General features: G+C 45.6%; 1 protein-coding gene across 3 annotated transcripts in view; it reads right to left on the bottom strand.

Moving 5' to 3' along the window:
• LOC119977810 (Krueppel-like factor 12) overlaps positions 1–15,145 on the bottom strand; it is a 283,688-nt gene that overhangs the window by 13,702 nt on the left and 254,841 nt on the right. For all 3 annotated transcript variants that reach the window (XM_038819035.1, XM_038819033.1, XM_038819034.1), the window contains one exon: positions 7,424–7,581. In XM_038819035.1, coding sequence (XP_038674963.1) covers positions 7,424–7,581 — 158 coding nt within the window. The remainder of the gene's footprint in view (positions 1–7,423; positions 7,582–15,145) is intronic.

Here is a 15,145-nt window from a genome sequence, read left to right as displayed (position 1 = left end):
TTTACTCATGGAGTTGTCATGCTGTGGAATGGGCTGCCCAAATGGGTGTTGGAAGCAGATTCAATTTGATCGAGTGGGCTCCTTCTCTGCCTAATGAAAACCAGCCCACCCCAATATTAAAAATCACCTCTTGGGGAAACGTTCAAGAACTGCGAGGTCCGGGTGGTTCTGAGCGGTTTTCTTGAACTTGGTTCCAGCTGAGGTCAGAAACCCAGGCAACACCTGCAGGTTTTGTGCAGCTTTGGCAACGAAGAAATGGTTAACTGCGTTTGAACTTATACATACAAAGGTACAGAGCTCCAGGCATTGACACAATCTGCCAGAGAGAGAGCCACAGGCAGATCAAGTCACGGCACAGCCTTTATTTGCAATAAGTAAACTGCATCAGCTTTACATTAAAACTGACAAAGCTCCAAGAAAATAAAAAGGACTTGAATCTTGTCCCTGCAAGTTGATCGGTGTGACTTCACCCAGCAGCTATGCTGAACTATTCAGACCAATTATATCGTCCTGCGTGAACTTACCCAAGGGAAATTCTTACCGTCGCTGTGTGAGATGGACTAAAACATAATTCACCAATCTCAGAATAAGCCATACAATAGCCGAGTCAAGCACTTGATTTGAAGATATGAACTCAGTCACTGTTTAAGGGGGTCGCCCATTTTGAAGGGAGGTGAGGTGAATTTGTTTCACTCAGAGGTCGCGGGTCTTTGGAACTCTCCCCTGAAAAGGCGGTGGAAGCAGAGTCTTTGAATATTTTTAAGGCAGAGGCGGATATATTCTTGGCGAGCAAGAGGGCGATAGGTTATCAGGGGGTAGGCGGGATGCAGGTTTGAGGTTATTTTCAGACCAGCCATGATCTTATTAAATGGCCGAGCAGGATCGAGGGGCTGAATGGTCCACTCCTGCTCCCTGTTCATATGTTCACAATGAGTTCAGTGATGTACCATCAATCTGACACGAGTCGGAGAGAGCATCCAAATATTAGGCTTTAATAAGCTAGATGTGAGCCCGGCAGTGGTCGTACAAGGAAAGGCTGACTGCCGCATGGTGTGAGCTTTTATACCCCGCCTTGTAGGCGGGGCTACCATCCTCTCGGCCAATCGGTGGGGAGTCACATGACTAGCCACAGCCAATTGGCAGAGAGGCACATGACTTGCCTGGGCCAATGGGCAGCGGGACTGCTGTACCAATGGCAGCTTGGTTCTAAGGTCATATGATCTCCCTAGTCATACTACCACATTCAGAAAACCAATTGTCAATTTACTACAAAGTGTCAGATTGTGGACCATCACCGTGTGTATTTCTGAGGCGGTATCATGGCCATATTCCAGTTGTGAGTCTCATGCGAGGTTCCAACTCTATTTGAATGCATCCCTGGAGGGTTAATCTCATGACCCGCTCTCCTCTGACTGCCCCGCCCACAAAACACCACCATTGGCCAACTGATGTGTCCATCGTTCTGGCCCACCGCCTTACTCCAGCAATTGGAAAGATTCAGATTTTTATTCCCCAATTGGAACAATTCTTGACCAGTCAGCCAAACAGTCCAATATTTATGGGAATAAAAAAAACGAAAAGAGCTCAAAGGAAGTGATAAACGCAAGTGTTGTTTGGAACGCCCCTAAGACTTTCCTCGAGCCGAAGGGCCTGTACTGTGCTGTACTGTTCGATGTTCTATATGTACTGGATGGCTTGCAGCAATGTCCTTAGGGTTACTTTTGAATCCTGGCTACTCCAGAGCAGTCCAGGAGGATTAGCAACATTCGCTTCAGCTCCGAGAACCACTCCTTCATGGTCAAGCCAATGCAAAAGTGTGGTAGAGGGCACAGTAGTGGCAAGGGCATAGTCATGGAATGCATCATCCCCTGTTAAAGCCTGAGTTTTGTCAAAAATTGGGAGCCATGAGACATTCCATTTTCATTTCACGCACTTCCCTTCCTTATTTCCATTCTTCTTTTTCAACCCCTGAAGGTGATGATTAGCTCAGTGGTGTGATTTTTTTTCAGCAGCCGATTCGGCCCTACTGCAGCAATTTACTTACACGCTTCTTATGTCCCCTTAGATTATGACCACAGGTTGAATTGATAGGTTTCAGGCGTAGGTCACTGGCTGATCTTTCCTCTTCCTAACTACAGGAGTGGGTGGGCAATTCAGTGCTGCGTTCCACACTCCCACCCCCTCTGCTCCTTCCATAGCCATCCTCGAGGCGGCTGACGATGTCTGAATCAATACAGCCCAGTGATTGAATCAGGGGCCTCACGGTAGCATGGTGGTTAGCATCAATGCTTCACAGCTCCAGGATCCCAGGTTCGATTCCCGGCTGGGTCACTGTCTGTGTGGAGTTTGCACGTCCTCCCTGTGTGTGCGTGGGTTTCCTCCGGGTGCTCCGGTTTCCTCCCACAGTCCAAAGATGTGCGGGTTAGGTGGATTGGCCATGCTAAATTGCCCGTAGTGTAAGGTTAATGGGGGGGGATTGTTGGGTTACGGGTATACAGGTTACGTGGGTTTAAGTAGGGTGATCATTGCTCGGCACAACATCGAGGGCCGAAGGGCCTGTTCTGTGCTGTACTGTTCTATGTTCTATGTTCTAGAACTGTCCCTACTCTGTCCTTTGTCTTCATCAGTGCTGTGGTGGATTGTTTTTTTAAACTTCCTGAATTTAACAAGGCTTCTTGTTTTTTCCCCTCAAAATCAGGTCCGAAATATATAATAATCTTTATTGTCACAAGTAGGCTTACATTAACACTGCAATGAAGTTACTGTGAAAAGCCTCTAGTCGCCACACTTCGGCGCCTGTTCGGGTACACAGAGGGAGAATTCAGAATGTCCAATGCACCCAACAAGCACGTCTTTCGGGACTTGTGGGAGGAAACCGGAGCACCCGGAGGAAACCCACACAGACTCGGGGAGAATGTGCAGACTCCACACAGACAGTAATTCCAAGCTGGGAATCGAACCTGAGACCCTGGAGCTAAGAAGCAAGAGTACTAACCACTGTGCTACCGTGCCGCTCAAAATGATAAGGCCACCAGGACTTTATCCTGAAGCAGCCTATAGCATTTGATTGTCACACGCAGCATATTTGTGCAGCGGCCTGACTTTAGAGTCACAAACGTAATTTTTTCTGTCATTTGATGTGCATAAAATAATTCATAATCAAGCCTTTAATTTAACTTCAATCTTTGTTTGTCCATGAATTGAACTGGAGTGTATGCAGTGTAGTGGTGCAGTAATATCTATTTGCAGGTAATATAATTTTAGTGTTGATGTTAAGTGCATCTATCAAAATGTCAGACCTATTTATTCAACAGGACTTTGGGATAGTTTAGCTTTTACTGGCAGATCATTTTCCCTGAAACTTCGAAGGCTAATCCACATTTTGAGGGTTTTCGGCAGACTGTATGATTCTTAGCTCCTCTCTAGCTTCCGCTCAGCACTTGACTGCAAGTTTGAGGAGTTTGTACACCCTGCTTGTGTTGGAAGAACATGTGGTGCTGAACGTGGGCTGATGTTGCGGGGTAGCTAGAGAAAGGTCTCAACTACGGCACTCTGTCATAAAGCAACACCGCCACCTGCTGTTGCTCTGCTGTTTCACGGTTACATGCAATAATAGACTAAAAAGGAAAATCCTTTCATTTTATATATCTTAAAACATCTCTATTTTTAAAATAAATTTATCGTACCCAGTTCAAATTTTCCAATTAATGGGAAATTTAGCGTGGCCAATCCACCTACCCTGCTCATCTTTTGGGTTGTTGGGGCGAAACCCACGCAAACACGGGGAGAATGTGCAAACTCCACACGGACAGTGACCCAGAGCCGGGATCGAACCTGGGATCTCGCTGCTGCGAGGCACCACTGCACCACCGTGCTGCCCCTTTTAAAACATCTCATAATCATCTAGGAGCACTTCACCTACAATTCTGACAGGCAGTGACTACTGTCAGACTGGTAAGGGCGGCAGCTATGTTGTGCACAGCAAGAGGTAAACCAAAGCTCTGCTGCCAACGTCTTAACTCGCTGCATGTCCTATTCCCCTATCACCCCTGGCCTCGCTGAACTAAATAGATCATAGATCATAGAATTTACAGTGGAGAAGGAGGCCATTTGGCCCATCGAGTCTGCACCGGCTCTTGGAAAGAGCACCCTACCCAAGGTCAACACCTCCATCCTATCCCCATAACCCAGTAACCTCACCCAACACTAAGGGCAATTTTGGACACTAAGGGCAGTTTATCATGGCCAATCCATCTAACCTGCACTTCTTTGGACTGTGGGAGGAAACCGGAGCACCCGGAGAAAACCCACGCACACATGGGGAGGATGTGCAGACTCCGCACAGACAGTGACCCAAGCCGGAATCAAACCTGGGACCCCGGAGCTGTGAAGCCATTGTGCTATCCACAATGCTACCGCGCGATCTGGGAAACCTGCGCTCCTCTATTCCCCCATGACAATTGCTTCAGCATCGGTGGCTGTGCTGTCAGTCGCTGTGACCACAAGCTCTGGAAATCCCGCCCTACAATCTGCCATCTCAAGGGTTATGGGATTGGAGGGGGGTGGGGGTGGGGGGTGGGGGGGGGGGGGGAACTGAGGTGCTGATGGGCGGGTACTGATGGCAAAGTGAAGTGGAGTTGACACACAACCAGATTGGCCATGATCTTATCGAATAACAGAGCAGGCCGGAGGGGCTGAATGGCCTCCTCCTGCGCCTATGACTTATGTCAAAACGTTTTTGGTTATCTGACTTTATATTTCGTTATGTGGTCCGGTGTTGTGCTTTGTTTTATAACGCACCCGTGAAGTGCCTTGGAGCGGTTCACTATGGACACCATATAAATATAAGTTGTTGTTGGAGTAGGCAAGTCCACCAAGAACAGCAGTAAGTAGGGATCAAGGTTGTTGAAGGAGGAGCTGGATAAATGCTAGGATCAGTCTGTCAATTTTACAAGGAATTTGATATTTCACTTATCTTTATGTCCGTATATGGTACCCTGGCACGAGAACGTTTAAAATGGCAGCTGTGTTGAAGACTTATTTTGCTTTGCCTTGGCTTCACAGCTGCAGGTGCAATACACCCCACCCTGGGAGCACAGTGTATTGTTAAGAAAAAAAGGTAGTTTTAAGGAATTTATATTTGTATTAGTAAACATTAGAAATAAGGTATAGTTTTCAGTGGATTAACTTAATGTTTCTGTGCCTGGAAGGGTAAAGCCAATAGTTAGATTCATTGTAGAGCCAATAGTTAGATTCATGCTGGACAAAGGTGTTTGTATATGTGGTGGTTGTTTTCAATTCCAACTGTGATTCTATTGTGCTTAGAGAGGGCTATGGTGCGAAGAGTAAATACATCAGCCGTAGTTGCTTAGCAACTGAGGCCTTTTACGGTTGAGAAGCTTTTAAGTTTTAGTTCCGCTAAGTGGATTGCCCTTGGAGAAAGGTAGTGAGAGAGAAGGCAGCTCCGCTAGAAGCAGTTGGTTTTAGGAGGCTAAAGAGGGAACATCTCTCTCTCAGCCTTGTTCGAAGAAACAACATACTATGGAGTAATGGTCAAAAAAACAGATGCCGGAAATCTAAAGTTCAGCTAGTTAAGGAAACCAGAGAAACGAAGGGAAGTTTCCTAGAAACCAGGAGTTAACGGAACAGAGGAAACTGGGAACCCCAAATAGATTACCGTTCAATAAAGTCGTAGAGATTGAAAAGGCATTGGATCATGAGACGCCAGAAAGATATCTGCAGTAGCAGTCAGGTTTGTGAGAAATCACTACAGCTTGGGAGACATTGTTTGAAATGATTGTGGAAATCGGTGGCTGGTCCTCGAAGTTTGTGTAAAAGCCTTTAAAATCATAAGCCCATAATACCATAAGACATAGGAGCAGAATTAGGCCACTCGGCCGATCAAGTTTGCTCCACCATTCAATCATGGCTGATATTTCCTCATCCCCATTCTCCTGCCTTCTCCCCATAACCCCTGATCCCCTTATTAATCAAGAACTTATCTATCTCTGTCTTAAAGACATTCAGTGATTTGGCCTCCACAGCCTTCTGCGGCAAAGAGTTCCACAGTTTCACCACCCTCTGGCTGAAGAAATTCCTCCTCATCTCCGTTTTAAAGGATCGTCCCTTTCGTCTGAGATGGTGTCCTCTGGTTCTAGTTTTTCCTACAAGTGGAAACATCCTCTCCACGTCCACTCTATCCAGGCCTCGCAGTATCCCGTTAATTTCAATAAGGTCCCCTCTCATCTTTCTAAACTTCAACGAGTCCAGACCCAGAGTCCTCAAACGTTCCTCATACGACAAGTTCTTAATTCCAGGGATCATTCTTCTGAACCTCCTCTGGACCCTTTTCAAGGCCAGCACATCCTTCCTTAGATACGGGGCCCAAAACTGCTCACAATACTCCATATAGGGTCTGACCAGAGCTTTATACAACCTCAGAAGTACATCCCTGGTCTTGTATTCTAGCCCTCTTGACATGAATGCTTACATTGCATTTGCCTTCTTAACTGCCGACTGAACCTGCACATTAACCTTAAGAGAATCTTGAACAAGGACTCCCAAAACAAAGGAAACTTGAAAGGAGAGGCGTAAAACCTGAAAGCAAAACCTTGATGGAAGCAGTGGGGGGGCGGGGGAAGCATAATTTAAAAGAAGATTTGGAAGTGTTACTCAGATTCTTTACACAACTGTGGTCTGGAGTCACTTGAGCACAGATGCAGTCAATGCGGCCGTTCATTCACCAGATCGCTGCTGAACTTTAAACTCTACTACTCATTACGCGTGCACTGACCTCACAGTGGCGACCACTACAAAACTCAAAACAATAACTGAATTAAGATGTGAAAATACAGGTTTAAGAACAGTTCAATGCCATATCTCTCCCGCGCAATGAATAAACTCTAATGACTGTCAAACTTTGAACCTGATAACATAAATACCCTAATTTAATAATCAATACACTATTTTAATCTGCCCTTTCATTTTTGTATTTTAATATTTTACTTGGAAAAACGATTTGATTGAAACATTTACCTCAATTTTGCCCTTGGCTGCGAAGGAAGTTGATTTTAAATAAATAAACTTTTCATGAAGGAATGAATTAATATTTTAAAAATCGATCTTTCTCTCCTTTCATTCTATTTCTCTTCTCCTTTATGTTGTTGTATCCGACATTTGTTGTGTTGCACCTGCCCCTTTGGTCTAAAAGCAATGCCTAAGGCAACATCAACTCTATAACGTCAACCTCCGACTGTCAACCTTCCCATTTCTCCCTGGCCTTAAGATGCATCTTTTCAACAAACCTCATGGTCATTTGACTTAATATTTCCCGGCCATGGCGTAGTTCTGTTCCCTTATTTCCATTTGTAACACCTCCCGTGTTCAAAGCCTTTTATCAAAGCGAGCTGCTGTAGCCTCCTACCTGTGTGAGTCCTCCTGTGCGCTTTCAAGTGGGAGCTTTTTGTGTACACCTTATTGCAGCCCTCAAAATCACACCTGTGTATGCGTCGTTTCTTCGAGTCAGGGGACTCAGATCTTCGCTGTAGTCTTGTACCCTCAATACTGAACGGCGAATCTGAACTGGAAAAGGACACAATGACCGTATGATAAATACAAACCCAAACTGATTGTCACATGACCTCCTGTCAACACCATGGGAGATCAACATGACACGATGGGAGTCAAACAAGCCTCAAAGAACAAAGACTTCTAGCCAGATAATTCACACATGAAAATTTCTGTTTCAGGCGATAAAGCAAATATTAGATTATTTTTTTCCCAAAGTTCTTTCACTTTACTTAATGGCACGGTAATTTCTGAAATATCTTCTATATTTCCAAATGGTCCGATCTTTTCCTCTTGTTTGCCTGCAACACTCCAAAGTGCGTGACACCCATTTGTGCCTGAGAATTATAATTGTAGTACCACAACAGTAACTTGCCAATTTATTCGCCTGCCAATTTATTCGCCTGCCTGACACAGCTTTTTGGGTTCCAAAATTCCAACACAGCCTCCTCTCCACCCTCCTGATTTCCAAGCCTGATGGGAATTGGGAAAAAGACAGATAAAAATCTTCCATCCCTGGGCGTATTTGCCACCCCCCCCCCCCCCCCCACCCCCTTCATAGTGGGATTTCCCATTGTTGGCACCCTCAGTCACCAGGGAGCCCACGGCTGGGGAGGGGGGGGGGGGGGGGGTCACCATTGGTGGGACGGAAAGATCTTGTCAGCGGGACCAGCTGGAAATCCGGTCTATTTTGTGTGATTCTCATGGTCGGTATGACAACCCCACGTGCTAATTCCTTCCTCCACTCACACCAGGAAGGAAGTCAACTGTAAGAGCTTGGTCGTGTCTCCCCAAAATACTGAATGTGACCATCTGGTACATGCTGTCAATGTGATTCACCTGCGTACTGAAAAAGGACATGTTTTCAGCAGGTGGGCGAGGAGGCCTCTTCAGAGGTGTTGGAGTTTGGAAGATAACTGCGCCTTATTGAGATCTGTGTTGTTGAGGGGAAAACAAAAGTTTGGCCACGAAGAATATTTTTCCTCCAAGCTTGTCCTACATCACCACCGTATGCTCAGAAAATGCTCCATGAATTCATTTTAAATTTAGAGCACCCAATTATTTTTTCCCAATTAAGGGGCAATTTAGCGTGGCCAATCCACCGACTGCACATCTTCGGGTTGTGGGGATGAGACCCACACAGGCATGGGGAGAATGTGCAAACTCCACACAGGCAGTGACCCGGTGCCGGGATTGAACCCGGGTCCTTAGCGGCGTGAGGCAGCAGTGCTAACCACTGCGCCAGAGTGCCGCCCCTGAAAGCTCCATGAACGCTGGAGTTTCCATCGAACATCTGCCCAAGTAACGGGAGAGTCCTGAGCAACCGCAGATTTCTTGGAATTCCTCACCGAGGAATCCCCTTTCTGGTAATGCTCCCCCCAAAGTCAAGACGATCCAATTGTTGCAACTGAAATCATCTCAACTCGCTTGGTCGTGAGTGAAGCTTCTGCCGATTTGGAGCTTCATGTCAACCTTCGTGTCCATTGCCAAGGATCAAATTCATCCCTCGTGCCCCTCAGCAACTGTTTGCAAGACAGGAATCTTCCAGCCTCCTGCTTGGCTCTAAACTCCGATTCATGGATCACTGCATCAACCATCAAAGCACATACCCGAGCCGCAACAAATTATTGCAGCCGCCTCATTGAAATATAAAGCGGCTGGAGAAGAATAGCTGGCACTGTCAAAATTATTCCTGTCAGTACGTGATTTCAGAAACTGTGTAACTCGATGAGAGTTCTAAAAGTGCACAGAAACAACCAGTTGTATTTGCTGTTTGTGTTATGTACACCCAAAAATTAGGCAGGTTTGCCATGAACACTGTTCGTAACTGACTGTGGAAGGAAAATATTGACAAAAGTAGATTTGATTAATTGCTGTCAAATGGAAACAGTACTGATATTGTCCTTCACACGACTGATAAAACACTGGAGTGTACCCTTAAGCCTTTATTTTATTATCTGCACACTGACATGATAAGCATTGGGTTGTAAAACGTAGTCTGAACGACCTTGGTTCATTCACCAAGATATTAGCTCACTGTACAAAACCCTGAGTGCAGTTTGAACCAGAATGCAGTGGGCGCCCAGTGTATTAGAATGTAGTCAAATATATTCCAGTGCAAAAAATGATTCCAAAGATGTGCGGGTTAGGTGGACTGGCCATGCTAAATTGCCCTTTGTATACAAAAAGGTTAAGTGGGGGGGGATACTGGATTACAGGGATAGGGTAGATGCGTGGGCTTGAGTAGGGTGCTCTTTGTAAGGGCCGGTGCAGACTCGATGGGCCGAATGGCCTCCTTCTGCACTGTAAATTCTATGATTCTATGATCTATGATATTTTCTACGATCCATCCCTGGATTTAAACCGTCACAGATTGTGTGAGGTTTGCAACATGACGTGAGTGAAGAGCTCCACTCCCAATCAATCACCAGGGTGTCCACCTCATTGGAGCAGATGAGTAACTGATTATGAAAAGCAGAAAATGCTGGATAAACCCAGCAGGTCTGGCAGCATCTGCGGAAAGAGAAACAGAGTTAACATTTTGAGTGTGTACGACTCTTCTCCAGAGCTGAAGAGGGGTAGAAATGCAATGGATTATACAGCAGGAGAGAGGGATGGGGCAGAACGGAAGGTATGGTGACCGAAATTTGTTTATTTCAAACCCAAATTATTTTATTTTTAAAAATAAATTTAGAATACCCAATTATTTTTTTCCCCAGTTAAGGGGCAATTTAGCGTGGCCAATCCGTCTAACTTGCATATCTTTGGGTTGTGAAACCGACACGGACACGGGGAGAATGTGCAAACTCCACACAGGCAGGCATCCGGGGCTGGGATCGAACCTGGGTCCTCAGGGCTGTAGGCAGCAGTGCTAACCACTACTACAACCGTGCCGCCCAGTTTTAAGCCCTAATTATGATTGAGCTAAACCTTGAGATAAATTTATCTACGGTGTTGTTGATGATTAAGTATAATTCCTCCATGGATTGGGATGGATGTATCTAAGTGACCTGGAGTTTCAGTACCTCATGTCTTATTGCCCACGCCACCCACCTCCCGCCCCACAATTGGAAAGACTTGTATGCGCTGTTGGGCAAGGCATAATATCAAACTGCCATTCTGCTATAGGGGTTCAATGGTCTTCAGAGTCTAATAATGCAGATAGAATTGTGCAGTCCACAAGGAATCCCTGCTTCCTCCTGCTATCTACAAAACTCATTTCCTTACTGACTTTGAGAGAAGTGGAACGAAGGTTGTTGAGTTTTTGTTTGTGTTCTCTGTCAGAATTTGCATAACCTGGTTTCTCAAAAATGCCAGTAATCAGTATGCTCGTCATTGTAGTCTGTTAACTGTGCGCCAGTGTGATTACTGGCAGAGCACTTTGCTGCATTGCACCGTACCTATCCTGGGAGCCTGAGAGTGGCCAAACCGTTACACTGACTCTACACTGCCAACTATGAAGTGCCATTGTGAACAAACACCGTCCAGGATGTCATAATATACATCTATGTATATAATGGAGTGCAGACAGGCAGTGATTGACACACATGATGACCAGCGAGCACACAGAACACAGCAGCCAATCGCCAGACAGGACACGACCACTATAAAGCCAGAGGGCACCAGTTTTCCCGCTCTCTCGGGATCCAGCCTCTGAGACAGTCAGAGCTCGTGAGCATGGCCAGTGCAAACACCATGTGGTAGTCAGTAAGTCTGGTCAGGCTAACCTCAGGTCTCCAGTCAAGTCAGCATAGTGTCAACCCACAGTTGAACATGTATAATAGTTTAGATGTTAAATAAAATTGTGTTGCATTTCATCAAGTGTTGGAAGTCTGTCTCTCGCTACATTGCATCAAGAGCAGTCCACATAGGCCCAGCCTGCCCAACACATCACAGGACAAAGCAGCCTGCTTGACTGGCAGCCCATCTGCAGGCCTCAAAATTCACTCCCTCCACCACCGATGCACAGAAGCAACAGTGTGTCCCATCTACAAGGTGCACTGCAAAAACTCACCAAGGCTCCACTGACAGCATCGTCCAAACCCACAAACTCAACCATCTAGAAGGTCAAGGACAACAGATGCATGGGAACACTTCCACCTGCAATGTACCCTGCAAGCCACTCACCATGCTGACATGGAACAATATCATCGCTTCTTTATTGGTGTTGGGTCAAAATCCTGGAACTCCCTTTCTAACAGCACTCTGGGAGAGTCTGGGACCAGAGGGCGTAAACTCAGAGTAAGGGGTCGCCCATTTAAGACAGAGATGAGGAGGAATTTCTTCCGGCAGAAGGTAATAATCCTGTGGAATTCTTTCCGCAGAGAGCTGTAGAAGCTGGGTCGCTAAGTTTGTCCAAGGCTGAGATAGACAGATTTTCAACCAGTCAGGTGATCGAGGATTATGGAGATAATTTGGGAAAGCGGAGTTGGGGATTATCATATCAGATCAGTCATGATCTCATTGAATGGCGGAACAGACTCGATGGGCCGATTTGCCAACTTCTGCTCCAATGTTTTATGGTCATGGTTCAAAAATACACTTCACCATCACCTTCTCGAGGGCAATTATTGATGGGTAATGAATACTGTGCTAACCTGCAACGCCCACATAATGTAAAAAATAGACTGAGTCGGGACTACGTTTACCTAAGGAGTTTAGGAATTTTTCCTGGAAGTGAAGAAGATTAAGGGGAGATGTAATAGAGGCATTCAAAATGACAGAGAGTTCTGTTAGAGTAAATTAAGAAGAACTGTTTCCAGCGGCAGATAGTTTAGTAACCAGAGGACACAGATTAAGGGAATTAGCAAAGGAAGTGAGTGGTGTGGGGGGTGTCGATGAGAATATTTTAATGCAGCGCGTTGTTATGCACTGCCTGGAAAAGTGATGGAAGCAGATTTCAGTAGTAATTTTCAGAAGGGAATTGGATTACTACTGGAAGGGGAAAAATTTGCACGGCTATAGGGAACGAGCAGGGGTGTGAATAGCTGTTTTTAAGAGCCAATGAGAGTTTGATCCTCCTCTGTGCTGTAACATTCTATGCTGAGCAGTCGCAGAGTATCGCTCAACATTACAGGGTTAACGGCAGGGTTCTGAAGGATGTAGAGGGGCAGAGAGATCTCGGAGTTCATGTCCACAGATCTCTGAAAGTTGCCACCCAAGTGGTTAGAGCCGTGAAGAAAGCCTCAAGTGTGTTAGCATTTATTAACAGGGGGTTTGAGTTTAAGAGCCATGAGGTTATGCTGCAACTGTACAAGACCTTGGTTAGACCCCATTTGGAGTACTGTGTGCAGTTCTGGTCACCTCATTATAGGAAAGGTATGGAAACATTTGAAAGGGTCCAAAAGAGATTTACCAGTAAAGGTTGAGGGAGCTAGTGCTTTTCTCATTGGAGCAAAGGAGGATGAGAGGTGACTTAATTGAGGTGTATAAGATGATGAGAGGGATAGATAGAGTGGACGTTCAGCGACTTTTTCCTTGGGTGGATTTAGCTGTTACACGAGGGCATAACTATAAGGTTCATGGTGGAAGATATAGGAGGGATGTCAGAGGTAGGTTCTTTACTCAGAGAATGGTTGGGGCGTGGAACGCACTCCCAGCTATGGTAGTGGAGTCGGACACTTTAGGAACTTTCAAGCGGTTATTGGATAGGCATATGGAGTACACTAGAATGAGTGGGAGCAGGTTGATTTGTTCTTAGTTTCAGACTAGTTCGGCATAATATCGTGGGCCGACGGGCCTGTACTGTGCTGTACAGTTCTATGTGCGTGCAGTTCTGGTCGCCGCATTATAAGAAGGATGTGGAAGCATTGGAAAGGGTGCAGATGAGATTTACCAGGATGTTGCCTGGTATGGAGGGAAGATCTTATGAAGAAAGGCTGAGGGACTTGAGGTTGTTTTCGTTAGAGAGAAGAAGAGGTGACTTAATTGAGGCATACAAGATGATCAGAGGATTAGATAGGGTAGACAGTGAGAGCCTTTTTCCTCGGATGGTGATGTCTAGCACAAGGGTACATAGCTTTAAATTGAGGGACGATAGATATAGGACAGATGTCAGAGGTAGGTTCTTTACTCAGAGAGTAGTAAGGGTGTGGAATGCCCTGCCTGCAACAGTAGTGGACTCGCCAACACTAAACACATTCAAATGGTCATTGGATAGACATATGGACAATAAGGGAATAGTGTAGATGGGCTTTAGAGGGGTTTCACAGGTCGGCGCAACATCGCGGCCGAAGGGCCTGTACTGCGCTGTAATGTTCTATGTTCTATGAACTGAAGGCTCTGTGTACACTGAATTCAAGGCGCTCTTGTGTGGCAAATCGGGACTGCTGTAGATCCGGTAAATAAAGAGATGCTTCTCGCACAAGTTCGTTAGGAATACCTACATATAGCGCCTTCAGTGTGGTGAAACTCTGACCTGGGCACTTCAGTTCAGTAGCCATCAAGCAAATGTTGGCAACTGGGCCACAGGAGCAGATGTCGGAATGGGTGATCAAAAGCTTGGTCACAGTAGATTTCAAGGAGCGTCCCATAGGACGAGGGGGAGATGCGGAGATGGCTGGGGTTCAAATTCCAGATGTTGGCCCCTCGGCAACTGCAGCATCGACTGAAACCTTTGGTCAGGGGACTGGAAAAAAAACGGGAACCTAATGAGGGCTGGCAAAGATAGGATTCACCCTATGAAGGGTATGCTCCATTGTGAAGCACTCCTTAAAATATTTTTGAATGCTATTTATTTGTACAATTTATTTTTAACTTGGATGGAGCGTGGTGAATTGAAGGTGTGATTCAGCCTATTTCCTGCCTTTGCACAGTAAGAAGTCTTACAACACCAGGTTAAAGTCCAACATGTTTGTTTCAAACACTAGCTTTCAGAGCACTGCTCCTTCCTCAGGTGAAGAAGGAGCAGTGCTCACCTAAGGAAGGAGCAGCGCTCCGAAAGCTCGTGTTTGAAACAAACCTGTTGGACTTTAACCTGGTGTTGTAAGACTTCTTACTGTGCTCACCCCAGTCCAACGCCGGCATCTCCACATCATGGCTGCCATTGCAGATAGTCCTCTTGTCTTTTCATGGGCGAGGTATAGTGAAATACAAAAAGATGACGCCACTGTCTGTCAGTTGCAATAGAAATGCTCCGCCAACTGCAAAATAATGTGTGCGGACAAACTGGCAAATATTTTTGTTTACGTCAAATGGCTGAACTGTCAATAAAAAAAAGTTGCATATTTTGATACTACTAGGCTTGGGCAGTGTGGAACTAATTGAGTAATTTCCATGTTGATTAGGGTGAGGTTGCATTTTAAGTGTTTTTTTTTACACACACCATTTATATTCTCTTGCATCCACCTGCGTGGTCAACCGAGGCCTCGGTTTAATGAACGATGTCAAGGACAAGGCCAGAAAAGATTCAGCCAAGTTGACCGTTGCTAATTTTCGTTTTAAAAAGAAGGCTCAGATTTTCCTGGTTGCGATAATTTCATTTCTTCAATGATTCAAAATGACCAGCGGCGATGAGGTTAACATTATAAAATAACCTTGCTGAGGCTGGTAATGGAAACACGGAATGTTCTGGAACAAG

Source organism: Scyliorhinus canicula, chromosome 14 (genome assembly GCF_902713615.1).
Source record: "Scyliorhinus canicula chromosome 14, sScyCan1.1, whole genome shotgun sequence".
Taxonomy (NCBI): domain Eukaryota; kingdom Metazoa; phylum Chordata; class Chondrichthyes; order Carcharhiniformes; family Scyliorhinidae; genus Scyliorhinus; species Scyliorhinus canicula.
This window is presented reverse-complemented; position numbering and strand designations above follow the sequence as displayed.